Below are 27,774 nucleotides of genomic sequence, written 5' to 3' on the forward strand. Positions count from 1 at the left end.
AAAAGATCTATTTATTGGACTAAATAAGATGCTAATATAAACAGGGACAGACACTTTTTGGTTCCGCTGCAAGAAGACAAACTCCAGATCATCGACACATCAAAGATGAAGCGACAGAAACAAACATAAAAAAAAAATGAAACCAAAAAGCTTTGCAAAAACACAATATACACATGAGGAAAGACAAGATGACAATACACATTTCAAACTCCGTCCAGTCAGAGAGGCGACTATGCTACAGGAGCAAGAATATCGAAGGAACCAGTACCAACGGTACCGACACGACCAACAACAATTCTTGCACTAGGGCTCTTGAGGTTATCGACACCTCTCTCGAGCACAACATCCTTCAGGGCCCCGACAGTAGTCTCGAAACTTGCGCGCGCGAAGGCAGACGAGGCATCCTTGACTAGACCGTTACGGCTGAAGGCCTTGAAGCCACCAGACTGCGTCATCACATCACCAATCAGGTTCAAGTGACGATTGTCGACGGAGATACTGTGACCCTTGAAAACGGCGTCCATTTCGCGGACGATAGTGGCACGCGCAGCCTCAACACCGTACAGGTGAAGCATGTCGTGGATGGAGTTGGTGTACATCGAGTGGGGCTTGATGATGTCCTGGTAGTCGCGCATGGCGAGCAGGTTGACACCCTCCGTGAGGACGTTAGCAGGATCACCGCTGTTCACGTCGGCTTCAACGAAGACACAGTTGCCCATGCCGGGAATAGATTGAATGACGGCAAGGTGGAGAACCTTCTCGACCAGAGGAAGGAGCAGAAGCTTGGGGGTCTCAATGTCGTACTGCAATTGGATGGTGCAGCTGTTGCCCTTCTTAGGGTCGAACTTGAACTTGGTGATCTCCTCGAACTTGCCGACGATGTCGTCCTCGTGAGCCTTGTTCTCTTCGGTTTCAGATTCGGAGTCGGAATCGGAGTCGGAGTCAGATGAGGAACCATCCTTCATCTTAACGTCACGGGCCTTCGCAGGCTTGCTAGCCTCGACTTCGTCATCGTCCTCCTCGTCTGAGCTATCCTGGCGTCTCTGGATATCCCTCTCATCATCGTCAGGGGCTTCGTATGAGATCTGGTTACTCCTGTTCTGAGCACCGGAGGCCCGCTTGGCGTCATCCTCGTCATCTTCATCATCATCATCAGCTGGTTGGGCCTCGGCATCGCCTCCTCGTGGTGCCTCGGCGATTTTACCGACGGAGACACCAATCTCTGGCTGGGCAGTCGAGGACTTGGTACCCTTTTTCTCCTCGTTACGCTTCTTGAGCTCCATTTTGGTGAGTCGGACCAGGCGAGGAATGAACTTGGTCAGAAGAGCCATCTGGACATCCTTGGTCTGGATGGCGTATTCCTCGGTGTACTCCTCAGATGGGAAGAAAGTGATGTCAATGTCGTAAATTTTAGCCTTGGAGTGGCCAATGCCGGAGCCAATGTGCTCCTTGACTTGGACCTTGTCAACAATCTCAGCGATACTGAGCTTGCTGATGGCCTTGGCGAATCTCTCAGAATCCTCCTTGGAGATTTCCTCGTTCAAGAGCAGGGTCATCGTAGGCGTCATGATATTAGCACTGGCAGTCATAACAATTTCACGCAGACGGGGAATACCCAGCGTCACGTTCTTTGCGGAGTGACCAGCCAAATGGAAAGTGTTCAATGTCATCTGGGTAGATGGCTCTCCAACGGACTGACCGGCCATAATACCGACGGCTTCACCAGGGTCAATGATAGACTTCATGTACTTCATGTTCATCAAGGCTTCGAAGGTCTTCTTGGAGACCTTGCCATCGATGTTCTTCTTCTTGTCCTTGATGAGCTGGTTTTTGTTCGCATCAGTGTACTGTTTGAGTTAGTTAGCAATGCACAAGTTGATAGAGTGAGAGAAGTCCTTACCTTCTTGAGCTCTTGGGAGAATGCCTCGGAGGTACTGCCCAAGTTTCCTCCAGGGGGGAAGTGAGACAAGACGGGATCCATAGCATCAACCTTTCCGGTCTTGCGAACGGCCTTCATGGCATCTTTCTGCCAAGTAGTCACGTTTTCCTTAGCCAGGGAGTGGAAGTCATCGGCGGAGACCTGCTTGGAAATAGAGACGTGGTTCTGGGCGAGGAAGTCGAAGTCGTTGAGATGCACCTGCTTGGTGATATCGAGACCGTCCTCTCCATACAAGAACTGAACAATGGAGCCATCGGAGGTTTCACGAACAGAGGAATCGTACTCAGCCTTCAGGCCTTCCATACCCTTGATCAAGCAACGCTGCAGGTAACCGGATCTGGAGGTCTTGACGGCGGTATCAATCAGACCCTCACGACCAGCCATAGCGTGGAAGTAGTATTCCTGGGGCTTGATACCAGTCAAGAAACGACCAGAGACGTAACCACCAGCCATGGGGTGTGTTTCAAAAGCCTTGAAAGATGGAAGGGTCTTTCCACTGATCATGAGCGGTACGCGACGACCTTCCAAAACCTGTTGACCCAGGTTACAAGAAATAAGGTTGGCGTTGACACCAGATCCCTTAGCTCCAGAAATTGTCATAGACTGCATCTGGTTCCAGGGGAAAGGCTTAGCGAGACCTTCGGGCAAACAAGACTTGGTAATTTCGGAGGAAAGCTGAGCAGAGCGGGCGTTGGAAACGCTATCCAGACCACTCTGCTTATCGTCATCACGAAGAACCTCTTCCAATCGTCTGTTCAACTCGGCAGTCTGATCGCCAGGAGCCTGGTCGAGTGTGACATACTTGAGAGCAATCTCGCGACCCATGTCTGCGGCAGTGCTCAACTTTTCCTTGCGGATACGGTCACCTTCCTTGGTCAAGCGAAGATCATCAATACCACAAGTAAAGGCACGCATGTTCAAGACGCGAGTAAGCAATCTTCCAAGAACACCAATCAACTTTCCAGCAATGCTGTGTCCATAGACCTCATGGATAGCATCGATGAGACCGCCGGCAGTAGGACCAAGCTGCTTCTTATCAAGGATACCGCACAGGAACTCACCGTCCTGGAAGAGAACATCTCCTTCCTCGTTGTTTGTACCCCAGCGGTTACTGGGAGTCGAGGACTTACTTTTCAAGGTAAGACCTCCACGTCCAGGGGGCTGGATGTTCTTGAGGATTGTGGTGATGATCTGCTTTCCGGTCCAAAGGCACTTGGGCTTCCGGAAAGCAGGCTCAACCAATTGAATGCGGTCAGTGACAATGTGCGAGTGCTCTGGTCTCAAACAACTGTACAACAGCTGGTGGTAATCCTCCTCGTCGTAGAAGCTGTCACGGCAAGTGAGCCATGTTCCCATGGAAATATGATCTTGAATCAAACCTCTCAGCGGCTTGCCTGAGGTGGCAACAAGATATTGGTGATCGGCATCAGCCAACATCCTGGCTTCCGCTTGGGCAAGCTCGTTTTGAGGGAAATGCATGTTCATTTCGTCACCATCGAAATCGGCGTTGTAAGTGTTACAGTTGGCGTAGTGCATACGAATGACACGCTCGTTGGGAAGAACACGGGCCTTGTGACCCATGATAGAGGGCTTGTGCAGGGTGGGCTGGCGGTTCATCAAAACGTAATCACCGGTAGTAAGATGGCGGTAGACCTTCTTGTTGCGCGAGCCCTTCATCCGCCAGTTTGACGGGGCGAGCAGCTGATTTGCAAGTGCTGTACGCTCTTCTAGGTTCTTGAACTTGAGGTTGATCACCTGTCCGTTCTCATTCTCAATGGATGAAGCACCGGGGTATTTATCAGGTCCGTTGATGACAGCTTCCTTCAGTTCCCAGAAGTTGTGGTTTGTCACGGGCTCGGGGAAAGTCAACTTCTTGGCGAAGACAAGAGGAACACCAATTTCATTGGGTTCGATGTTGGGATCGGGCGAGATGACACTTCGAGCAGCAAAGTTGACACGCTTACCCATCATGTTCTTTCGGAACAGACCTTCCTTCTTTTCAAGAATCTGCTTGATACCGTTAGGTTGGGCCATGGCAGCTGCGCCAGTGGCTGCGGTACGATCACGGTCAATGAGACCGTTGACCTGATCTTGGAGCTGAACAATAGCCTGGAGCAGATCACTGTAGTTTCGTGCCCGAGACATAGTCTTCTCTTCCTCGTTCTGGATTTCCTTGCTGATCTGGTTGATAGTGTCACAGCCCTTAAGGATTGCGTTGAAGGAAGTGTTCTGCTGGGCTTCCATGACAGTTCCAGCACCCTGCTGAACAGCAGGGCGGTACTTGTTCGGCGGTACCATCAGGTTCTTAATGAAAAACATGTCTGCCGAAACGACCTTGACTCCCTTGGGCACAGGCCGAGAGTTGTAAACCAGCTGCAGGACATCGCTATCTTTTGTGAAAAGAAGACGAAGAGCTCCATAAACTTCAGAGGAAGACATGAATTCCTGGCCCGTGGTGCTCTCTGTCGCCTGCATAACGGCCGCCCCACGGAGAATTTCTTCCTCAGCTCCATGAGCCTCAGCGCCGTTTATCCGAGTACCATTTTGCTTGGCTTCGGTTTTCCTTTCCTGGTCGAGAAGGACCATAGTGTTTGGTGCCTGGAATCCTCCGGTGATCATTGCAAGCTTTGCCTTCTCGGGTAGTTGCTTTCGGAAGATCTTGTTATAACGATCCTTTCGATACGAGGGGGAAACGCTGCCATAAGGTTAGCTGGTGTACGGGTAAAAATCAAGATTTTTCGTATAACGTACCCGCTGCAGTTAGCACACTTGTTGAAGGAGTTGATATCCTTCAGGAAGGTCTTAATCAACTCTCTTCTGGCCTCCGCGGCGATAGGGTTCTGTCCACCGGCCATCAAGCCCTCCAGCTTGCCCTCAGTCTTGGCTTCCCGGATGCGCCGACTGACAAACTCAGTTCTCTTGCGCATGTAGTCGACATCATCGTCTTCTTCGTCGTCAGATTCCTCTTCCTTGCTCTTGGATGCCTTTTTGGAGCCCTTGGCGGATCCCATAGAATCAACAACAGCAACCTCGTCGACCAATCCGTACTGAAGAAGGCGCAATTTGCAGGTGTACATGTTGACCTGGTTGCGGCCCATCTGCAGCCGAAGACAGTACACACATTGTGCTCGGAGAAGGCGGTAAATGTGGTCGAAGAAGGTAACATTATAGAGCGGGACTGGAAGCTCAATATGCCCGGGGTGTCCGGTACAGGTAAAAGCGTTCTGGCGACATGTGGTACATCTGTAGATGAAGAAAAAATCTCTCGTTAGGGATTGTCGATTGAAAGCAAGACATGGCAAATACTTACACATGGTCTCCCCATGCGCCCATAGCAGGGTCCTGAAGGCCACCAGGGACAGGGTTGTTAAATGAATCCAAAGTCGGAGTATTGTGAATTCTTTTCACCGAGAGAGCTTTAATCTCTTGCTCGGAGTAGACATTGAAGTCGACCCCATTAATGGTCGAGGCGACCGGTCGCGCAAAATTTGCCATGGTAGCCTGCAGCTCCTGGAGCAACAGAAAACGCTGGCGCACGAAATCAAAGTGCTCGGATTTATCTCCAAGTGTAGTTCTGGATCGAACTTTTTTTCCGGAGGAGCAACTTTTTTTGCCCTGGTCCACCGCTTTACCCTTTTGAGGTTTCTGCGGACCACTGACGTTTATTGTTTGACACCGTCTTTTTTGTCTATCAGCACTTGTTCAGTCTCTTGTGTAGCTCAGTCACCAGTTCACAGTGGGTGAGATCTATCTAGACCATGGCGGACGCGTCAGGTAATGCGCTCAAGCGCCCTCATCCTCAGGATGAAGACAACAACGCCAAAAGGACCCGCTCCAACAATGGGTCTCCGGTACCTGGACAAGCAGCGCCTGTGAAGGGCAAGGCCGATATCGAAAAGATGGTGGCCGAGGCCAGGGCAAAGGCAGAAGCTGTGCGCGCTCGTCTACAGGCTGCGCGTGGTGGCGCGACACCAACGGCAGCTACACCCGATTCCTCCAGTCCTACTCCGCCAGCGCCATCACCAGCGCCCAGTGCTGCAATGTCGAGATTGGAACAAATGAAAGCCCGGGTTGCTGCAGCTACAGCGAAAGCCAGCACCCCTCCGCAACGACCTAGTGCACCCACTCCGTCTTATCAACCTCCGGTCCGCGACGATGATGGAATGTCCAAAGCTCGAGGTGGTCTGGATGTTGGTCTCCACCCAGCACTCCTCTCCGATGCTAAACCAGAATTCCGAAGTGGAAAGGGACGACAGGCCAAGGCAACTAAACATCGCGACGGCAAGGCCCAACTTGACCTCTCTGGTCCGTCTGTGGAGGAGATCAAGAATAATCCTTATTTTGACCCTACGCTTGCTCCCAAAGCAACAGTGGCCAAGCCGCGCCAGACTCGGCAACTCATATTTAACCAGAAGGGCAAATATATTCAGCAGGCGGCCGCTCTGCGCAGGCAGGCCCAGTTGGAGGCAATGAAGAAAAGCATCGCAGCGCGAGCACGACAAGCTGGTCTTGATGAGGAAATGGATGTGGAGAAGTCATATCTTGTTCCTGCTCCACCAGGTCTGGAATGGTGGGATGAAGGCTTGGTGAATGGCAGCGACTACTCCGCAATTGACGACCAACAAAACATCAAAGTCGATACCCCCGATTCAATCATTACTCGCTATGTTCAACATCCCATCCTTATTGAACCCCCACAAGAGAAGCACGTGCCTGCTCAAAAGCCCATGTTCCTTACCCCGAAAGAGCAAGCCAAGATTCGTCGACAGCGACGTATGGCAGACCTGAAGGAGCAGCAGGCCAAGATCAGACTGGGTCTTGAGGAAGCACCCGCTCCAAAGGTCAAGAAATCAAACCTTATGCGAGTTCTAGGCGAACAAGCCGTCAAGGATCCCACGGCCGTTGAAGCTCGCGTGACCAGAGAAATCGCAGATCGAAAAGAGCATCACGAGGTCGCAAACGAGGAGCGAAAGCTGACTAAAGAGCAACGACGCGAGAAACTTGCAGCCCAGCAGGAGAAAGATATCTCCTTGGGCGTATACCAAACTGTGTATCGAATTGACAGTCTCGCAAGCGGCAGAAACCGCTTCAAGATTGGCAAAAACGCCGAACAAAACAATCTCACCGGCATGTGTGTTATGCACCCGAAACTCAATCTAGTGATCGTTGAGGGCGGAAAGCACTCCGTCAAAAATTACCGAAAGTTGATGATGAACCGTATCGACTGGACCGAAAACCCAGGCTCCGACCGCATGCCCGCAGACAGTCCTGAAGCCCAAGTGTCATGGCTATCAACTGAGGATGATAAGGGACAGCCAAGGGATTTCAGCGATAACACATGCACTCTCCTCTGGGAAGGACAGACTAAGAACCGGTCATTCAAGAGATGGTTTGGTGCACGAGTCTGCGAAACAGACTCTGCAGCCAAAGACGCTCTTTCGCGAGCTAAGATGGAAAATTTCTGGACACTGGCAAAGAGCGCCAAGCCTGCCGAGCTCTAATAGTCCTTGTTCTTTTATAAAGGGCCTGCGCGGGTCCAATTTCATGTACGTTTACAGAAAGCGAGTTTGCTCTTCGTTTTTAGTCAGTGTCAATTCAAATCATGCACGTGGTGCTTCAACTATGTAATATTGACAATTCCACACGTGCCCACTAGAAAAAGGAGCCATGATCAACTTTTACTTAAACAAAAAATATTCCCGAACCACATAACCCCGTTCCGTATGCAAATGTTCCGATGCCAGGATATCACTGAAGAACATGTAAAAAGACAAACATCGAATAGATCAGGACGGAGGAGGACCCTGGTGACCCTGGTTCCCGTTGTTGAGATTCCGCAGCAGATCAAGCTGGGCTTTAACCTGATCAAAGTTCATGGCAGGGGTTTGAGCTGGTTGCTGGGGATACTGCTGCTGCTGGGGCTGCTGGTATTGTTGGTGCTGCTGTTGAGGTTGTTGAAATTGCTGCTGTTGCTGGAACTGCTGCTGTTGTTGCAAAGCAGCCAGGAAAGCAGGGTTGATATGAGCACCTTGGAAGTTGCCAGGCATCTGATAACCCTGCTGGAAGGGGATTTGGAATGGGAACTGAGCATGTGCTCCACCCTGTCCGAATTGGGGCTGCTGCTGGGCGTATTGTGCGAATGCGGCGTAAGGCTGGGGCATCTGGGGCATATGGGACATATGAGACATCCCGTAGCCAGGCTGGGGCTGCTGGTACATGGCCTGGGCGTGGGGCGCGGGCTGGGCCTGGGGTTGAGACTGAGCCTGGGACTCGTAGTTTGAGTCGCCCTGCTGGTGAGGGCGACGGTCCTCCCACTCCCTTCCTCCTCGTCCGGCTCCACCTCTGCCGCGGGCTCCACGACCACGGTCACCACCACGTCCACGGCCTCGTCCACCGCGGAAACCGCCGCGCTCGGTGCCTTCGACTGGGGCCTCGCGGGCACCCATCATCTCGTGGAGGTTTGTGGGGCGTGCAAGGGGGGTGTAGCCATCTTCGCCTCCGGCATCATCGTAGTTGAGCTCGGTATGGATCAATTTCGAGGGGCCTGGTGCATTCTTCTTTGCGCGAGGGCCATCCCGGGCTTCCTTACGCTCCTGGCGCTTCTGTTTGATCTTCCGTTTGTATTCAAGCTCCGCTTCGTCGTCGGAGAATTCGATCTCTTCGTCGCCTACTTCCTCATCGTGGAAGTTCGAGGCGTCACTTCCCTTCATGCCCTTCAGTGGCTGGGTGAAAATGAAAGTAGAATGTTCTTCAACATAATAGACATCCATACCCTTGACCAAACCTCTCTCCTGGACTTCAGATGCAGTAGAGTACATGACGGTGTACATAGGGTTCTCGACTCTGCCTAGAGTCTCCGTCACAACACCAACAACATTGCGGTCAGCGGAGCAGAGCAAGGAGCCCGACTCGAGGACTTGGTATTCTCCAGATGTGTTGGCTTCAATGAGGACAGCATTGTCGATGGCGGCCTGGATCTTGCCAAGGAACACGATCTTTGTCTCAGGTGTAATCTTAACGTCGGGAATTGGCAGAACCTCTTGCTCAATCTCGTTGGCGGTTCGAAGTTGTGCGCCAGACTTTCCCTTGTCTACATCGTCGTCTTCGCCAGCCTCTGCTTGCATGAGAATGCGCGCCTGCTCTTCGGCACTCAGAATCGGATAGTCTTCGTCGTCGCTATCGTCGGAGTCCGAGGAGTCCGAGCTGTCAGAAGATGACTCGTATGGGGAAGAGTCGACCTCCCACTCTGGGTGCTCTTCCTCTTTCATTTCCTCCTCCTTGGTATCATTCTCTACTTGTTCAACCTCCATAGTTTCAACGTTGGTTTCAACGTTGGCAGTAGGCTCTTCCTTAGTGAGCATCGTGGCAGGCTCGTGTAGGTGGGGGTTTTCGGCGAGTTTCAATCCGGGGAGGCTCTGCTGGGTCTTTGATTCAGATTCCTCTTGTTTCACTTGTCTCTCGGGGGCTATTTTGCTAGCAATCGGAACCGGGGTTCCGCCTGTCAGAGGTGTGTTGTAGAAATCGCTACCGTTGTCTGGGGCGCTCGCGGTAGGCGGCGCATCGGCCAAGCTAGCCGTCTTCGAGGTAGGGTCGTCGCCGACACTTGCTGACTCCACTGGGGGGTTTTGGTGGCCACTCATCTTGCATCAGGGGATAAGAGACTAGAATGAGCAATAAAATATGGAATGATAAGAAGATCAAGAAAAAAAGTTGACGGGAACTTTTTTTTATTTTGCCGGATCTGCCAGGCGGTCTGGTTAGCCTTATCGGTTATCGGAGCTCCTCATCTTCATGTCAACTTATACAACAACATGGCGAACGCAGGGGCTCATGGGCCTAAGACGAAGCAGCGGTATGTTGTAATTTTATAGGGGAGAGATGGCTGCTGACATCATCTTGATAGTCCCCCACCACCTCCATTCTACATCCCACTCAACATCACCCTCTACTTATGCCTAGTGGCCAATAGCCTTGCGGCGCTGTTCTCCCCAATCCAAGATTGTGATGAGGTGTTCAATTTTTGGGAGCCTACACATTACTTACAGCATGGATACGGACTTCAAACATGGGAATACTCGCCAGTCTACTCCATCCGGAGCTGGCTATATGTGTCATTGCATGCCGCAGTAGGGAAGCTGGGGTCCATGTTGGTGCACAGCAAGACAGCTGAATTCTACACAATCCGCTTGACTCTTGCATTTGTATGTGCTGCCTGTCAGACTCGGTTATACTCTGCCGTCTGTCGCAATCTGAGCCCCCGCATCGGCCTCTTGTTTGTGATGATTGTTACGCTCAGCCCGGGCATGTTCCATGCATCAACCGCCTTTTTGCCATCGACCTTTACCATGTATATGTCCATGCTTGGCTTTGCTTCTTTCTTGGATCGACAGAATGGACGGAAGACAGCACAGAGTATAATGTGGTTTGGTCTAGGTGCAATTGTCGGATGGCCGTTCGCTGGTGCTTTGATTGTTCCTCTTTTGATGGAGGAGGTTGTTCTGGGCATTGCTTCTAGATCTTTTGCTTCGCTCTTCTGGTCTCTCTCCGATGGTTCTGTCCTTTGTTTGTTCATTGGGGTACGTCTTATTGATTTGAGCTTCGAGAATTCTCAGTTGACATTTTACAGACTGTTGAGGTCGCAGTTGACTATGCCTTCTTCCAAAAAATTGTTCTCGTGCCATGGAAAATTGTTGCATACAACATCTTGGGAGGTGAGGGCAAGGGTCCAGACATTTTTGGCACGGAGCCATGGACCTTCTATATTCGAAATCTCCTACTCAACTTTAATGTCTGGTTCCTCTTTGCCATGCTATCTGCGCCAATCCTGTTCATGCAGACCATCTCCAGGGCCAAAGGAACTTCTATAAAGACAATGCTGCGTTCCATGGCCCTGGTCGCCCCTTTCTACATGTGGTTCGGGATTTTCTCAGCCCAACCTCACAAGGAAGAGCGGTTCATGTACCCTGCATATCCATTCCTGGCACTCAGCGCAGCTCTCTCGTTCCATATCATCCTGACCTGGGTTGGATCTACTAATCCGAAGGAGCTGATTGGACGTGTTCCGGCCAAACTCAAGCTTGCTCTAGCTTTGTCTGTTGTTCTGGTCGCTGTAAACGCTGGCATGCTGCGTACCCTGGGCATGGTTACGGCATACGGTGCCCCGCTGAAGGTTTTCGAACCACTTCAGCAGGTGAATGTCGCGCAGACAGGTGACTCGGTATGTTTCGGCAAGGAATGGTATCGCTTCCCGTCATCATACTTCCTTCCCCATGACATGCGTGCCAAGTTCATCCGAAGCGAATTCCGAGGACTACTCCCGGGTGAATTCCCGGATGCACCTAGCTATCTTGGGCGTCTGAATGGTGCCTCGCAGGTCCCATCTGGCATGAACGATCTTAATATTGAGGATCCCAGTAAATACGTAAGTTGTGCGATTATTGCTGTGATCTTGATGATTCTCACTGACTTTCTGCAGGTTGATATCTCTCAATGCTCTTTCCTGGTTGACACCTATTTCCCTGGCCACGCCGCGACCGAGCTGGAGCCTAATTACATCCTGGACAAAGACAAATGGGAGACTCTCTCCTGCTCAAGCTTCCTCGATGCATCCCAGACTGGTCTCCTAGGCCGATTGATCTGGATCCCTGATTTCCCTATCATCCCCGATCGCTTCCGACGCAAATGGGGACAATACTGTCTTCTCCAGCGCAGCGCAGCCAATGTATAGAATGGCTCAGTGAGCATTCTGTAACATTCTGTTTAGAGGCTATTTGTAAAACTGACTTTGTAGAATGACTTAAATCTACACTGAAGGAATGGCTATCAAGTCCAAAGCCACCTTACCGAATCGGGGCAAAATATCCCTTAGGTAATTGCGAATGATAAGCTTTCAACTGTGATAAACTCTCCTTACACAAGGCCACTCTTCTATTTAGCTTTACTCCCACATGCAGCCCCGGATCCAACGACCCAAAAGAGACGAGGTGGAGAAACCTCCCCTCTTCTCGGCTATATGAGGTTAACCCTGCTCCAAGCCACATGTTAGAGAGATAAACGCCTATCTCGCATCGCATTAACAGGAATGGCAGCTCGCAAGAGAAGACCATTTGACGCGCTGCATAGACTTGATAAGGGCGATCAGGGCCGACCTCATACTAATAAACTCACTTCACCTAAATGTCTCGCCATACCTCTATAATATCTTTGGCTATGTGGTCTTAAATTACACCGCAGTCTTCTTCTTAATCTTACCTGGCATCCATATATTCACAATAATCATGTTGGCGTTTGAGTCCCTGCGAGAAACCATCTTATCAAATGCTCCAATGAATGACATCATCGGAGTCTTTCTCGCTCTGGGCTTTTGCGCCTATATTGTAGTCTTTCTCTCCGGGAGATGGCCGCTCATTTCAAACAAGACAGCCAGAGCCTCGATTCTTGATCTAGAGAAACCAGCTAGCAGTATTCGTGGGAAAGTCACCAGGCCACCGGGTGGTAAGTAAGTCACATACCACATAATGAACCCCAACCAACCTGTGCATAGAATGGACACCATCGGATTTCAAAAGACCAACGGCTGCTCCATATCCAGGCTGGGATGTCCATACAACCAGACCAATCCTCTATCGACCATTTCGATATGGCCCGTAAGTCGAATAGCCAAGGTCTTCATTCCTGGTCGTCTCTAACGTGGTATTTTAGTAAATACTTCATCACAATGGGTCTGCGAAGTATGAAGTGGGACGAGTGGATTGGTGAGTCCTAAGGTTCCCAGCCCTATAACACCCACTAACCTCATACCTACAGAACTCGACAACCATTATCTAAAATACCACGCCGACAAAGCCCGCCGCATCGAAGAACGTGGAAGCAAATGCTGCTATACAGATCCAGAAGCAACGGACGGAGCAATAGAGCTCCTAGAAGAACTGCAAGTCCAACAAAAGCCACACACATCCCTTCCAGATCTGACCGACCCATCAGATGTGCCTACCTCCCAGAAAGATACCCAACAATGTTCCAAAAGACCCCAACAGGAATAACAAACACAATAACGCACGAAACTTTCAACATAACCCAGCGCCCCCTCCCCGAAGACCCAATGGCAACTGCAGCCCGCCTAGTCCAAGACGACCTAGCCCTCATGATCGAACGCCCAGACGGCGAATACTACCTACTAGCAGGCGCAGTCCTCCTAGCAGGATTCTGGCGCCTAACCGATAAATTCGGCATGCGACTCTCAGAAATCCACACATCAGGCGATGTCCCAGGCTACGAATCCAAACTGGAAAAGGGGATGATGAATTTCTTCCGTAGGCTTAGACCCGAAGATCCAGTTATTCGGAATAACTATTTCATTCAGGTGGATGATAACCTGGCTTGGTCGCATAGTATTGGGCCTGAGGATGCCGAGACGGTATCGTGGAACACGGCGGAGAAGAACCGCGCTGTTAATAATCATTATTTCAGATCTGAGCGGCAGAGTTTGAGACGCTTGCCCAAGTCTGGTGCGGTGGTTTTTACGATTCGGACTTATTTTGAGCCTGTTACTGGGATTGTTAGGGAGCCGTATATTCCTGGGAGGCTGGCTGATGCTATTAGGAGTTGGGGGGATGATGTTAGTCGGTATAAGGGACGGGAGAAATATCAGGATGTTCTGTTGGAGTATTTGGGTCGGAAGCATGTTGAGCAAGTTGAGGGGGGGGTTGGAGGTTGAGAAGGAGGATGAAGTTAGGAGTTATCCTTTTTGAGTTTGGTTAAAGTTTTTAATGTTATATTTCCTTGTTGTATTTCTCTTTTGTTCTGTCCTGTGATTCTTTGCTTTGCTGGTCTTGAAAAGTTGAATATATATCCAAACTTAGGAACAGATTATTTAGGTTATATTCTATAAAATGTGGATACTATTTAAAAATGAAGGGCGGCTGGCCTAATGGTAAGGCGCTTGTTTTCGGCGATAGATCTTCCGAAAGGATCCTCTATGGAATACACAAGAGATTGCAGGTTCGATCCCTGCGTCGCTCATTTTTTGCTTTTTCTGTTTCTTTTTTGGGGGGTGTATTCCCAGATTTATTACTATGCTTTGCTGTATATACATACTCCTTGCATTTTGTAACGTGCAAAATTATTTGGATTTAAAGTAGCTTTGGCATTTAGAGCTGCATTGACCGAATGGGGAAAACCAATTCACTACTATGGCCTAACACATATATGCTCCATTATACCAGTCTACACATATCCCTGGAGGCAATATGACTGTAAGAATATACCTGAATATACTCACTCAAGTTTACGACGGTTCAAGGTCAGCTCTCAGCTACTACCCAAACGAGACATTAAGTAATCGCAACGGATCATGTCGTGTGTATCCAGCCATTGACCCTGTAAAGCCATGCTAGTATTGTATCATTCTACTTGGTCATTTTCTTGTCGTTTTGTTCGTGTCCCTGGTTCTCGTTGTAGTGTTGTATCGTGTGGGATCAGTCAACCTTGAGTGTGTAGGCATCGGCTCATCTGTCAACAAACTCGCGATCAATTCGAGCCCATGGTCTTTACGCCGACTCTGTGGTGGCTTTGTCCCAGCTGGCGCTTGCTGTGTCTTGCACATGTAGACTGGATGCTATATCTTCAGAGGGGTTGAGGTCCATATAATCACGTTGATCAACTCATCTGTCCCTTTCTGCGTTGAATTTGGAGACAGTTGTGCCCACTTTTGGTGGGTTGGCTTGGGTCCATCACTGAACACAGTTTACATCGACTGTCTGGTACGATGTGTGAGTTGTTGGTGATCATTGACAGACTGAGTCTGCTGGGTATCTTCCGGGTGTGGCTTGATGATGAAGTAAACTTGTTGGCTCGTGATGGTGTTGGCTGGCTTGGTGTTGAGGGGAGACGCTTGGGAATCTGGGTGTCGGCCCTATTGACTAGCGATGGTATCTTGGCCGTGTTTGTTTCTCGTGGTCGAGGCAGGCGCGGTGCAGTTGGGGATCATATCTGCGACGTCACTTTTCGCTGGTTTGCACTTTTTTTGCTTTGTGTTGTCCGTAAGACTCCCTCGCTCTGTTGACATTCTTGCTGTATTTTCTCGGTCGCAATCTCGTGTGGTATTGGTTGAGTTGGCTGTTTGTAACTCCCGGTCGCAGTGCCAAGACCAGTTGAACCCCTGTTTTGGGAGGTTCAACTTGCACTATGAAGCAACTCCTGTCTTTTGGACTACCACACCCCTAGTACTTTTTTGTGAACTTCAATTTTCCTCTGATTGACTCCTTGTCAATGGCAATTGAATATGGCTGTTTTACTTTCTCGGTATGAGCCGTGTGGATGGTCGATCTGGAGAAGCTGGATTTCCATGCTCTACTATATATATCTCATACTGGGGTACAGGACGTACACCCATCAGATTCAACCACAACGGTTCACATTAACATTATTTCCCACGATCCGATACAATTGATACCGGACTAAGGATACAGGCATGGAGAATTATGTCAATAATCAGCAAAGAGCACAACAGTCAGCCAGTGTAGATATCCCCATGTCGGTTTACCACATATACAAGAACTACGTGGCAAGACTACAGACAAATTAACCATACAAGACACATTAATGGAAGCACCGACTAGAACACAGATGCAAAGACTGAATTGTAAGACAATAACTACTACGAGAACTACCATGAAGAGTGACTTGGCCTGAGGCCATCACAACAACGCGTCGGATCAAGTACGCGCAGCCATCCCACCAAAAGATACACAACGCGTCAACACAGACACCCATGCCACGTACAATTTACAGCTACTTGAAGATAATTGTTTGAAGTTTTGATTGTATTCGTATCGGATCGCACCAAGTGCTGATCCCACCATGGAGGTGCCAGCCGTAATGAAGAAGGCCGCTATGATACAAAAAAGCTCAGAAGCGAACACTAGCAGACCCGTAGTGGACGCACAATAGTGGTAATCGAGTGTAAAAAGCAAACCCAGAGACCCATGACGATTGTAGTAAAATAAATCAGAGAACACCCCAACGTCCCGTCATACCGTAGAACCAGCCCGGAAAAGAAAAGCACAAATGATTTAGCCACCGAAACCGTAGAGGGTACCTGAGAACGAGTTAGCATGAGGTCATGAGAGAACAGAAAGCAGAACTTACGGCCCTGGCGCTTGAGAGCATAGACGACGTCAAGAGACGTGACGGTCTTGCGCTTGGCGTGCTCAGTGTAGGTGACGGCATCACGGATGACACCCTCGAGGAAGGTCTTGAGGACACCGCGGGTCTCCTCGTAGATCATGGCGGAGATACGCTTGACACCACCACGGCGAGCGAGACGGCGGATAGCGGGCTTGGTGATACCCTGGATGTTGTCACGCAAAATCTTGCGGTGACGCTTGGCGCCACCCTTTCCAAGACCCTTGCCACCTTTGCCACCTGTAGAAAACGCGTTAGACGCGTTCAGAGAAGGGAAAAGTGGATCACTTACGGCCAGACATGTTGTGTGATAGAAAAAGAGGTTGTAAAAAGGGGAAAGGTTGTTGTTGAAGTTGTCGAGATTGGGGAGAAGAAGAAGAGTATGGGGCAGAGGGTATTTGTATCAGACGAGAGGGAGGGCGCGTTGGGAAATCAGACGCTAGTCAGGAGATCAACCAATGGGAGCGGAGGATCCCGGGGCCAGGACTGATCTCCCGGGATCCTCTCAATTCGGCAATCCCAACTTTGGCGGTAGTGATCTCTGATCCTTCTTCGGTTCACCACCAACAATGTAAATCACGCGTAGTAAACAAGGTAAGATACATTCCAAAGCATGCTGGATAGAATGGAATTGGTTAATTTCCTTCCCAGCCCACTTTGGGCTCGAGATCAGGAATTCCAGGGTGAAGCATTCTATACTCCGTGATCCTGCACTCTCATTGGTCGGATTCTCGCTTAGTGTACCAACTCAGGCAATGCAACTGACCAATCAGCATCTACTGCAAATCAGGCTTTGGCGGTGACTGCTTTCCGTCCTTTGATTCTGATCTGCCAGGCAGCCAACGTGATTCGTCTGCCAGTTCTCTCAAGATCATTCCCCCCTCCCCCGTTCCTACAAATACTCTTCCCCCACCCGCCTCTGACTTCCCTTCCTCATCCATCTTCCGACAACAGTTTTTTCATCAAAACTATCCACTAAATCATCATGGCTCGTACCAAGCAGACTGCCCGTGAGTATTCCATCTCTTCCTTTCCACATCATCGTCATCTCTTTCACTTTACTCTCTTGATCATGGTCATGTGACATCACCAAGGGAGAAGAAGAAGACCTGACTTGATCTTGACGCGACGCGCCCCGAGACCAACTGCTAACAAGTCCAACAGGTAAGTCCACTGGTGGCAAGGCTCCCCGTAAGCAGCTCGCTTCCAAGGCTGCCCGCAAGGCCGCCCCCTCCACCGGAGGTGTCAAGAAGCCCCACCGTTACAAGCCCGGTATGTTCCGTCACCTTCAGTCATCCATTCACCTACTAATTTCCCCAGGTACCGTCGCTCTCCGTGAGATCCGTCGCTACCAGAAGTCCACTGAGCTCCTGATCCGCAAGCTCCCCTTCCAGCGTCTGGTCCGCGAGATCGCCCAGGACTTCAAGTCCGACCTCCGTTTCCAGTCCTCGGCCATCGGTGCTCTCCAGGAGTCCGTCGAGGCTTACCTCGTCTCCCTCTTCGAGGACACCAACCTCTGCGCCATCCACGCCAAGCGTGTCACCATCCAGTCCAAGGACATCCAGCTGGCCCGCCGTCTCCGTGGCGAGCGCTCGTAATTTCTTCATCTTTAATACGAGCTGGTTTCAAGGCGATCATGGGGTTTTGTTTTTATCTTTTATCATGACTGGCGATACATGATGGGTTTGCTTTCCAATATCAATGGGTTCGGGAACTGGGTTTCTCTGATTTTGCTGTTTTCTCCCTGGGATTCGATGCTACTGTCCGGAATGAATCGGTCATGGGCATGTACATTAAAGGGATCTCTCTTAACTTGATGCCTTAGCGCGCATCAGCTCATGGCATAGACGCGAAATGCGATATCTATGATTCTTCCAACTATTTCCACTTTCAGCAACGCGTAGCTTGTTATGATCTTGACGCGACGATGCTAGAGACATTGAACCCCACTTAGTGTGTCTTTCGCGATGGCCTGGCCCCTGCTCAATCAGTGTGTTCCCTGGACTGGCAACGGTCACGTCCCAACGTGAAGCCTATGTGCCTCAACCCCTTCCGCCCCGAAGTCTACGCTCGTGACTCCAAAACACGACCATCCATCCCAACGCACGAAGCAACCAAGTCCTTATATAAAGAGCTAACTGCCTCTACTTCATACGCTCTCCACAATTACTCGATCCCCATATCCCACCGACGTCATCGAGATGCCTACGCTTAACCTCTAACGCTCAACTCACATGATTCCACCACGATCTCCCCTTCCATACCATTCGAGTATGAGAGTATCACACGTAGCGATATTCATCTCCAATGACCAGTCAAGTACCAGTCAATGTACAACGAGCAAAAAGAGACAACTAATACCCAATTCTGAAGTGAGAGACTTAGGCTTCAAGATCCTCACGAAGACTCCAGCTGGGATTGAACCTGCACATTGAATACAGCTGCACAGTACAAGTACAAATAATTTTCTGAATATGCCTTGGCAATAATAGAGACAGTCTCGTTTCAGTATTTACGTCGTTACTTGGTGCGATGGTGGTCCTCAAGATGCTCGCTTCACATACGCCTGGATAAGAGCGCCTGAGTGCTCCTCAGATATTTCGGCTCATGGCTCTGCTCCTGATCAGGAATAGGAAATGGGTACTATCACACAACCTTATCCAAGACTAGATGTGAATGTGCCGCGCAACCAGTCCACTGTTGCCCGAATGGACTCGCACTAAGAGCCGCCACACAAGTACTACATACAGTATCAACCGAACAGGGTACAATCGACAGGGAAGACGAAGGCCTCCAAGTCCCAATGTCATTTCAGTCCCAATCCGAGTCCAAGTCCAATCCGAGCAAAACGCATGAACTGGAAAGAGCCACGATGAGCTCGCAACGTCATCATATCCACATACATGGAAGATATGCAAGCCCTCTTCCCGAGATCGAGTCAATTCAAGCAGACGAACCAGCATACAATAAAGGACCAGGCGATGGATGGGTGCTTGGCAGGTGGCTATATCAGAATGAGTCATAGCACGCTCATACATTCATGTATCTCGTTGCCTTGAACGAAAAACTTGATCATATGATGGGATCTAGGTCTCATGACTACAGTATCCCAAAAAACAGACCGATTTCTGGAGGGTCTCGAAGGGCCTTCAACATGGACCTGGTACTTGGTATTCGTTGCAGTATTGCTCATAATATAATATGTAATACTCAGAGTCTAGTCCACGGTAGATAGAATACAATGCCGACACGCACAGCCAAGAGCGAGGAAGGGTCTATATTGTGGTGGCAAGCTAGACTAGTCACCGGAATGAACTTCCACAGTGGCAATGAAATGTACGAATGGGTCTAATGAGCAAAAAGGGATTCTTTGTCAATGAATCGCATGTATGAAGCTCAAGACCCTTTCTTTGCGTTGTGTACTGTAATCCCGTATTTGGACTGATGGTGGACTGGGGAGACGTTCATTCTGAGGAGATATTTCCTCCTTAGAATTCAAGTGTCTGTACTGGTTAACTGACTAACTTTTAATTAATTGTAATGTTGGAATCTGATGTGGGACCGAGTGACTTGTATGCGCTTTTTGGGTTTGTGATCTTTCTTTTAATACGAATTCAATACCGTCGAAACTTAAACATACAATAAAAGCCATTTGACGAAATATACCACCCAGTTTTGGAATCACATTATCAAATGGGCATCAAGATCAACCCAATATAATTGACACCTCGAAGTACCGCACTGTGGGTCATCCAAAGCAACAAGCCTGGCAGCCTGAGGCATAAAACCCTGAGGCACGAAGTCCACCTGATTACGAATAGAATATTCTAGCTTACACGCTAGAACGGCTCTTTCTTTGCTGCCTGCAAGCCTCACCCCTTTTTCCAAAATGGTGGGCTGCGGCATCCCCGAGCCTCGGGTCGGGTTAACCACCTTCTTTGAGGTATTGGCTTTGTGGCTTGACCTTTGACTCGGGTTCTTCCGAGTACACTTTTTGCTGTGGCTTGAATTGGATTTTGTGTGAATTGTGAATTCTGTGTGGGCTTGATTCTGGATTTGCATCATGTATCCTTGCCATCTGCGCTTGGAGTATCTTCGGGATATGTACTTTGTACTTATACTAGGGTATTATATTATCGGTATTGTACGTACGTAGTGCACTCGGCATTCCCATAGTTCGCGGGAATGCTTGGTAAACGAGCCAGTCACGAAGTGCAGTATAACTATCATACTTAAAAATGGCCCAGTCTCAAAATCAGATGAACTTAGTGACACGCAACCTCACGCCATTATGGGAAGTTATGCATTGTCCATGTTACGGTCAATCAGATATGAGTCAGATACCGGTTAACTTTATGCAGATCAGGCCTCCGTGCAGCATAAAATCGGAGTTCAAACTTTGGCCCCAGTTCGACGGTGATTAGCAAGCACAGGGTAGAGTAAGCCATAACGGAAATAAGGCCAAACTCCAGTAATACCTGTGGACAGGACGAGCACCGGAGATTATCCAGCCATGTGGCACCCGAAAACCCTCATCTATTCTAAGTTAAGTTGCCGGTAGAATAGGGCATCAGGTACCCCTTTGGTCAGTGCTAGAACCAGAGATGTGCAGATTCGAAATCCAGGGTTGTATCAGGTCAGAATATGCGAGAACATCGCATGTTTCAAGATTTTCAAGGTTGAAACCACGGGCCAGCCAGATTCCTGTCCAATCAGAGAGATGCCGCATACCCGAGTGGCATCTTGGCATTTTTGTATAAATCACGTGTGTAAAACGTGGTGCGGAGATTTTGATGCACAACATATGTGTACTGTACTGGATAATATCTACTGTCTATCTACAATTGTGTCTACAAGTGCAAGCAATTAGATTTTATGATATATACTATACTACACTATACTGAACCACAAGCATCATATTATACAGGAAAAATGTACATGTACAAATCCAGACCGGAGATAACAGACCGCATTCGGCGATCTCCACTCTGCATAAGTTCATAACCAAGATGCGCCAAAGTGAATAATATGAATTTTTAGCTTGGAAAAAGCGCCACGGGGTAATCTCTCAAGAGCTGCATATATAATAAAGCTAGCCTGCAATCTCAGCTTCCAGTTTACATCTTATACCTACACTTCCATATTAGTTCCCATCCACCAGGGCACCTAATACCTAATTAGGACCATTGCACACCCCGCAAACGGTCTCAGGGTCTATCCACAATAAAATACCTCTCACCTCCCCACCTTACCGAGTCTGGCCACCGCATCCTAATAAACAACCCAGAGCATCGACTCTACACATCTGCCGCCATGGCAGCCAATACGGAACCCCAGCTCGAAAAGATCGAGATGACTGCCCCAACCAAGATCCCATACTGGCGCTTGGTCTTTGACCAGGGTGTCGTTACACAGGAGATTATTGATCACCCGTACCCCGGTGCAGGAACAGACGACGACCCATTTGCCGTAACATGGATCCCCAATGATCCTCGCAATCCCATGAACTTTAGCGAGGCAAAGAAGTGGTCATTTACCATGCTTGTGGCTATTGCTACGCTGGCTGTTGCCTTGGTTTCTTCGGCCTACACTGGCGGTATTGAAGAGATTATGGCTGATTTCGGTATTGGACAAGAGTTGGCTACTCTTGGTGTTTCGCTTTTCGTCTTGGGCTTTGCGGTATGTGATGCTTCCTGGTTTTTGACTTGAGCTCAGTGTTAACGTATTCTGTTATAGATTGGTCCTTTGCTCTGGGCTCCGCTTAGTGAGCTGTTTGGTCGTCAGATCCTATTCGTTACGACCTATGCTGCTCTCACAGCTTTCAATGCTGGTGCTGCTGGTGCCCAGAATAGCTGGACTCTTATTATCCTGAGATTCTTTGCTGGTTCCTTTGGTTCTTCGCCTTTGACCAATGCCGGTGGTGTCATTGCTGATATGTTCCCCGCTAAGCAGCGTGGAGTCGCCATGTCACTCTTTGCTGCTGCTCCGTTCTTGGGTCCAGTCCTGGGCCCGATAATTGGAGGCTTCCTCGGTATGAATGCTGGATTCAGATGGGTCCTTGGTTTCTTGGCTGCTTTCTCGGGCGCTGTCTGGATTATGGGCTCTCTGTTGATCCCCGAGACCTATGCGCCTGTTCTGTTGCGCCGCCGTGCCGAGAGACTCTCAAAGCTGTCTGGAAAGATCTATCGCAGCAAGATCGATATTGACCAGGGCAAAGTCTCCCTGAAGAACTCCTTCAAGGTCTCGCTTTCTCGCCCTTGGATCTTGCTGTTTCGCGAGCCTATCGTCTTCCTCCTTTCTCTGTACATGGCAATCGTCTACGGTACCTTGTACATGATGTTTGCAGCCTTCCCTATTGTGTACCAACAATCACGCGGCTGGAACCAGGGAGTTAGCGGTCTCGCCTTCCTCGGAATTATGGTCGGCATGTTGATCGCAGTGGTCTATACTCTCTGGGATAACAAGCGCTACGTTAGAACCTCAGACAACCACAACGGCTTCGCACCCCCGGAAGCCCGTCTTCCACCTTGTTTAATCGCCTCCATCGCTATCCCAATCGGTCTCTTCTGGTTCGCCTGGACAAACTACACCTCAATCCACTTCATGGCCAGTATCGCCGCAGGCGTCCCCTTCGGCTTCGGCATGGTCCTCGTCTTCCTCGGAATCATGAACTACCTCATCGATGCCTACACCATCTTCGCCGCCTCCGTCCTAGCCGCAAACTCCGTCCTGCGCTCCCTCTTTGGTGCTGCTTTCCCTCTCTTCACTACCTACATGTACAAGAACCTTGGTATCCACTGGGCATCTTCGGTACCAGCCTTCCTCGCTCTCGCCTGTGTGCCTTTCCCATTCCTCTTCTATAAGTACGGCCCTGCAATTCGTACCCGGTGCAAGTTCGCCGCCCAGTCCGAGGCTTTCATGCGCAAGGTCCAGGAACAGGTTGATACCACTCCCGTTGAAGAAGAGAAGGTTGAATATGATCGCACTGAGGCGCCTGCTCCTGCTGGCTCTATCTCCAGTGAGTCGGAGGATGGCGTTGAACAGCTTCCTTCTGCGCAGCGCATTCGCAGTCGTGCTCACTCTGTTGCGTCGACTCGTACTGCGGGCTCGTTGCACCGTTCGGTCACTTATGAGGGTAACCCGTACGATATTGACCGTGTCAATACTCGTGAGTCTTTCAAGAACTAGGTTGTTGCTGTGCGGCTCCTGTTCTTATTTAGACTTTGTCATTTATGCTTGACGAAGTCGTTTTAATCTTAGTTTTTATTCCCCTACCCTACTCCTACACACCCCAAAAATTCTCCGTTTTGCATCTGCTGCATATGCGTATGCGTTTGCTTTTGTTTTGATACCCGATGGGATCTTGTTCTCACGCTGGGGATGACCGATTATGTGTCTACGGTTTGCATCTATATAGATCTGGCGTTTTGATTAAAATAATACAAGATCACTATCCATTCAATATCGGATTCTATATTTAATAGCCCTAAATAACAAGATAACATAAGCACCAATCGGAATCCTCACCCGGCACTGCATTCACCCGACACTCGGCTTTCCCGTCACAAGAGATCTCGAACTTCTCCCCGAACTCCCACTCATTCAGTCTTTCACTCTTTTGTTTTCCATTTTTTATACAAAAACCCTCATCGCAAATAGATGTACAGACCAGCGCCCCAAATATGACACCGCTCCCCAAATCCCTCGGCCCAAGATCAACATTCCTCCGACCGCGACCGATAACCCCCGGATTCCACCCTTTGCGCCGACCTCGCTGTCACCGCTATAAGTCTGATTCTGCGTCGGGGAATAAAACACATAAAAATGCAAGCACAAACACAGTATGCAATATGGGATCGAATGCTACACAGTCACACTCAACATCACATTTAAATCACCATGCCTCGCCTCCGCCAAAAGATACACCCGCCGCATCAGCAGGCGCAGCAACACCACCCATAAAACAATCTCGCACCTTCGGCGTTCGCATCCGCGACTCGATCAAGGCTGGCCCCGCGGGAAAACTAGGAAGGTGGTATGCGCGCGTGCAACATGAAAGGCCATATACGACGCAGTTCTGGAGTTCGATTGTTATTTATCTCTGTGGAGATTTGAGTGCGCAGATGCTTTTCCCCGCTGAGATTTTGCCCGAGAAGGGAGAGAAAGGCGATGCGCAGACTGGCCAGACTGGCCAGACACGGACACAAGCCGCTGTTGGAGATGGGGAGGACGAAGGGCCCAAGTATGCTGGATATGATCCGTATAGAACGATGCGACATTTGGTTGTTGGGGCTGGGTCTAGTATTCCTTCTTATAACTGGTACGCTTGCTTTCTTTCCTTGGTACAGTACAAGATCAAGAAGAGGAGACTAATGTTAATATCAGGTTCCTATTCCTCGGTAACCACTTCAATTACCCCAGCAAAATCCTCTCAATCCTGACGAAAGTCGTCGTCCAACAAACTTGCTTTACACCCGTCTTCAACACATACTTCTTCAGTGTGCACTCCCTCCTCGGCGGTGCGACTATGGAAGAGACCTACGAGCGCCTGAAGAAGGCTCTGCCTGTTTCTATCACGAACAGTGTTAAGCTTTGGCCGGTTGTTACGGCGTTCAGTTTTATGTATATACCTGCGCAGTTCCGGAATGTGTTTTCTGGTGTTATTGCTGTCGGGTGGCAGACTTATTTGTCTTGGTTGAATCAGAAGGCTGCTAAGGAGGTTTTGTTGGCCGAGATTGCGGAGGAGGAGAGGGTTAGGGGATTGGTTGGGCCGGGGGGAATTGAATTGATTGCTGGGGCTGTGTAATTTTGATGTTGGATTTTTATATTGAGTATAGATGAGAGCTGGGGGTTTTGTATAGACTTAGATTTATAGATTTGCGTGTTACTTAGCGTTGCATTTGATACCATATTAGATCAATGGATTTCTGTTTCTTGTATCGAGTTGAGTTGTATTAATTGTAATTCGCTGCATTTACAGCTATTTAATCAAAATTATCTTCGCAATTACCACTTGTAGATAGCTATAGTCGAGGTAATCAGAGTCAGCCACTCACAACCCCAGAATTCCCAATGACAATGACGCATCTCCAACTCACCTCACCTCAGCACCAACCTCAGTCTCAACCCATCATGACCTTCCGGCATGTACGGAACTGACCAAGAATCAGACTACGGTTCCGAATTCAGCACAGACGAAGAAGAAATACTAGACGACCTCCTCAAAGCCGCCACGGAAAACGCGACCGTCCAGCCCGCCACTCCAACCCCAAGCTCGACTGCAATCCCGACCTCCCCGAAACAAACATCCACAAGATCGGACATCCCCGATCCGGACATTGCCACTCTCTCTCTCCGGCGGCAATTGCAGCCCTCGTTGCCGATATTGAGGATGGCGTTGGCATTGCGCAACCGGGTACACCTACACGTGCACAGTTACCAAAGGTGCTGGGCCCGGAAGGGCCCCGTTCACCATGGCGGTCAGGCCAGGGTAAATCAGGTCGCATGGGCGGGTTCAGCAGGATGGCGAGTGGCAGTCCGCGCGCTAGCAACAGCAACAGGGCCAGCCCGCTTGGTATGCTCTTCCCATTCCACTCCCGCTCTGTTCATGGCGTAACTGAATTTAGCTAACAGCGTCTACCGAAGCGATTAGTCGAGCACACCAATTCAACAGAAGGCAGAACGATAGAGCGCGAGCGTAGCGCAGCGCGCGAACAGGAATGGATCAAGCAGGACCCAGCTGTTAAAACACTCGACACACGATCACCCGTCGAACGATTCCGCAGAGCACCTAATAAAGCGTTCTCCGTTACGGATCTTGTTTCGCCTGCTTGGTGCGAGCTGCAGTATTGGTATACCCTTACCAAGCATGGGCGGAAGAAGCGCACGCCTGCCATGCTACGCGGGAGTACTGTGCATAAAACTCTTGAAGATGAGATATATACCACTGTCCCTGTGGAGATTTCGACGAAGGAGGATGCGTGGGGTCTTCGGGTTTGGAACATTATCCAAGGACTGCGTATGCTGCGTGAGTATGGGGTTACGCGGGAGATGGAGGTTTGGGGGCTTGTTGATGGGGAGATCGTCAATGGGGTTATAGATCAGTTGTCTTATGAGTGTCCTGATTCTGGACTTGAGGGAACTGCTGCTGGGTTTTATGCCGATCTTGCTGCTTCCAGAGTTGCTTTGCCTGAGTATCAGATGTCATTGTCTGACTTTTTGCTTTCTTCTGCGCAAGGCGGGAGGAGTCTTTCTGAGTGGGGACAGGGTGGTGGCGAGGAGGTGCCTGGTCCGGAGAAGATGGAGCAGGAATTGCCTACGGAGGCTTATAGTCTTCCTCGCGTTTACTTGACGGATATTAAGACCAAGGCTAGTCGGTCTATACCGACTGTTAAGAGTACTGGGTTCCGGCCTACTCTTCTCCAATTACAGCTCTACTATCATATGCTGAACCGTCTCATCACCAGCGATGACGTGACGATTGACATCCTCGCCGCTCGGTATAACTTCAGTCCGGAGAGCCCATTCACAAGTGCATTTGTCTCAGAAGTCGACGGACTAAACGACGAATTTTTTGACGCCCTCTCTTCTCAAGAACACGAAGCAAGTCCAACATCAAACGCAAATAACCCAGCCTCGAACCCACCAGCCAATCAAGACTCAACCAGCATCCTCATGACACACAATACCCTCTCCCGTCTATGGGCATTCATGATAGACCAACTCCGCCTTACATTCCTTCCAGAAACAACACTCACAACCATCGCCCCATCCATCCCTGCAACCACCCAACCAGACCTCCTGGAGGAATATCAAACCCTCCTCTCCCCCGTCCTCACAGCCCGATACCTCTCCTCTGCCGTCGAAGAAGAATCCGCTTCCCGCCATCTGGGAAGTCGATCCTTCCTCTACGATCCTACAACCATGACCTCGTATCTCTCCGACCAGATGACCTGGTGGCGTGGCGAGCGTGATCCGTGTGGAGTAGAGATTATGGATGCGTGGAAGTGTCGGATTTGCGAATTCCGGGATGAGTGTGAGTGGCGCCAGGAGCGGGAGTTGGCTTATGCTAGACGGGGTGGGAGGAGGAGAACCAGTGATTCGGCGGATATGATTGATTCCGAGTAGATTCGGAGTGAGACCTGAAGTTGGATCTTGGTGTTTTCCTGTCTATCTTTAGCGATTGCATAGATCTGGAGCTGATAGAATACGCAAATACTTAATTTCATTCATGCTCTTGATATATGTGTGCATAGGCTCGAGTCTTCCTCCACAGTTATATATATATATATAGGTATAGATATAGTTATATCACAAGTTCCATTCCTAGAAAGGCATTATTTTCTTTCTGTATTTGCTTGTAGTCCCAAACGTGCAGACAGTATGATAAATTCTTATTGAAAGACAAGATTAAAAATTTACAACAAAATAAGAAATCATTAATTCAGTAAGGTAGCAAAAAATTAAGAGCAAAAAAAGAAGTGAGCGACGCAGGGATCGAACCTGCAATCTCTTGTGTATTCCATAGAGGATCCTTTCGGAAGATCTATCGCCGAAAACAAGCGCCTTACCATTAGGCCAGCCGCCCAGTTGTCTAATTAATTTTCGCCAAAGCGCATAGCGATGGTATGACCGGGAATATCAGACACCGG

At 49.5% G+C, this 27,774-nt stretch overlaps 9 protein-coding genes across 9 annotated transcripts; 6 read left to right on the forward strand and 3 right to left on the reverse strand.

Annotated features, from left to right (window-relative positions):
• Window positions 1-230: 230 nt before the first annotated feature.
• Window positions 231-5,434, reverse strand: N7508_009780 (DNA-directed RNA polymerase I core subunit RPA190; the record flags this gene model as incomplete). The annotated part of the gene is made up of 4 exons (XM_058467843.1): window positions 231-1,847; window positions 1,901-4,634; window positions 4,691-5,182; window positions 5,250-5,434. 4 exons carry the CDS (start codon window positions 5,432-5,434, stop codon window positions 231-233), a joined length of 5,028 nt encoding a protein of 1,675 aa, XP_058315689.1.
• Window positions 5,435-5,697: 263 nt separating this feature from the next.
• N7508_009781 (U4/U6-U5 snRNP complex subunit PRP3) lies at window positions 5,698-7,440 on the forward strand (the record flags this gene model as incomplete). The annotated part of the gene is made up of 1 exon (XM_058467844.1): window positions 5,698-7,440. The coding sequence occupies one exon, from the start codon at window positions 5,698-5,700 to the stop codon at window positions 7,438-7,440; it is 1,743 nt and encodes a 580-aa protein (XP_058315690.1).
• A 285-nt stretch (window positions 7,441-7,725) lies between these two features.
• On the reverse strand, window positions 7,726-9,579 carry N7508_009782 (RNA-binding snoRNP assembly protein NAF1; the record flags this gene model as incomplete). The annotated part of the gene is made up of 1 exon (XM_058467845.1): window positions 7,726-9,579. One exon carries the CDS (start codon window positions 9,577-9,579, stop codon window positions 7,726-7,728), a length of 1,854 nt encoding a protein of 617 aa, XP_058315691.1.
• Window positions 9,580-9,750: 171 nt separating this feature from the next.
• N7508_009783 (dolichyl-P-Man:Man(6)GlcNAc(2)-PP-dolichol alpha-1,2-mannosyltransferase) lies at window positions 9,751-11,666 on the forward strand (the record flags this gene model as incomplete). The annotated part of the gene is made up of 4 exons (XM_058467846.1): window positions 9,751-9,791; window positions 9,843-10,515; window positions 10,566-11,360; window positions 11,415-11,666. The coding sequence occupies 4 exons, from the start codon at window positions 9,751-9,753 to the stop codon at window positions 11,664-11,666; spliced, it is 1,761 nt and encodes a 586-aa protein (XP_058315692.1).
• A 508-nt stretch (window positions 11,667-12,174) lies between these two features.
• On the forward strand, window positions 12,175-13,655 carry N7508_009784 (heme-dependent oxidative N-demethylase family protein; the record flags this gene model as incomplete). The annotated part of the gene is made up of 5 exons (XM_058467847.1): window positions 12,175-12,433; window positions 12,483-12,585; window positions 12,641-12,693; window positions 12,746-12,924; window positions 13,020-13,655. Coding segments are annotated over 5 exons (1,230 nt in total), but the record flags the coding sequence as incomplete, so codon positions are not given.
• Window positions 13,656-15,780: 2,125 nt separating this feature from the next.
• N7508_009785 (histone H4) lies at window positions 15,781-16,429 on the reverse strand. The gene is made up of 3 exons (XM_058467848.1): window positions 16,416-16,429; window positions 16,088-16,363; window positions 15,781-16,037 (listed from the first exon to the last, which is right to left on the reverse strand). The coding sequence occupies exons 1-3, from the start codon at window positions 16,423-16,425 to the stop codon at window positions 16,012-16,014; spliced, it is 312 nt and encodes a 103-aa protein (XP_058315694.1). The 5' UTR covers window positions 16,426-16,429; the 3' UTR covers window positions 15,781-16,011.
• A 679-nt stretch (window positions 16,430-17,108) lies between these two features.
• hhtA (histone H3) lies at window positions 17,109-17,721 on the forward strand (the record flags this gene model as incomplete). Its single annotated transcript, XM_058467849.1, has 3 exons — window positions 17,109-17,133; window positions 17,288-17,395; window positions 17,444-17,721. 3 exons carry the CDS (start codon window positions 17,109-17,111, stop codon window positions 17,719-17,721), a joined length of 411 nt encoding a protein of 136 aa, XP_058315695.1.
• Window positions 17,722-21,436: 3,715 nt separating this feature from the next.
• N7508_009787 (MFS transporter) lies at window positions 21,437-23,311 on the forward strand (the record flags this gene model as incomplete). Its single annotated transcript, XM_058467850.1, has 2 exons — window positions 21,437-21,802; window positions 21,860-23,311. The coding sequence occupies 2 exons, from the start codon at window positions 21,437-21,439 to the stop codon at window positions 23,309-23,311; spliced, it is 1,818 nt and encodes a 605-aa protein (XP_058315696.1).
• A 494-nt stretch (window positions 23,312-23,805) lies between these two features.
• On the forward strand, window positions 23,806-27,250 carry N7508_009788 (Mpv17/PMP22; the record flags this gene model as incomplete). Its single annotated transcript, XM_058467851.1, has 4 exons — window positions 23,806-24,443; window positions 24,509-24,925; window positions 25,313-25,697; window positions 25,757-27,250. The coding sequence occupies 4 exons, from the start codon at window positions 23,806-23,808 to the stop codon at window positions 27,248-27,250; spliced, it is 2,934 nt and encodes a 977-aa protein (XP_058315697.1).
• Between the last annotated feature and the right edge of the window lie 524 nt (window positions 27,251-27,774).

Source organism: Penicillium antarcticum, assembly GCF_028974205.1.
Source record: "Penicillium antarcticum strain IBT 31339 chromosome Unknown utg000009l_segment0_segment0, whole genome shotgun sequence".
Lineage (NCBI taxonomy): Eukaryota > Fungi > Ascomycota > Eurotiomycetes > Eurotiales > Aspergillaceae > Penicillium > Penicillium antarcticum.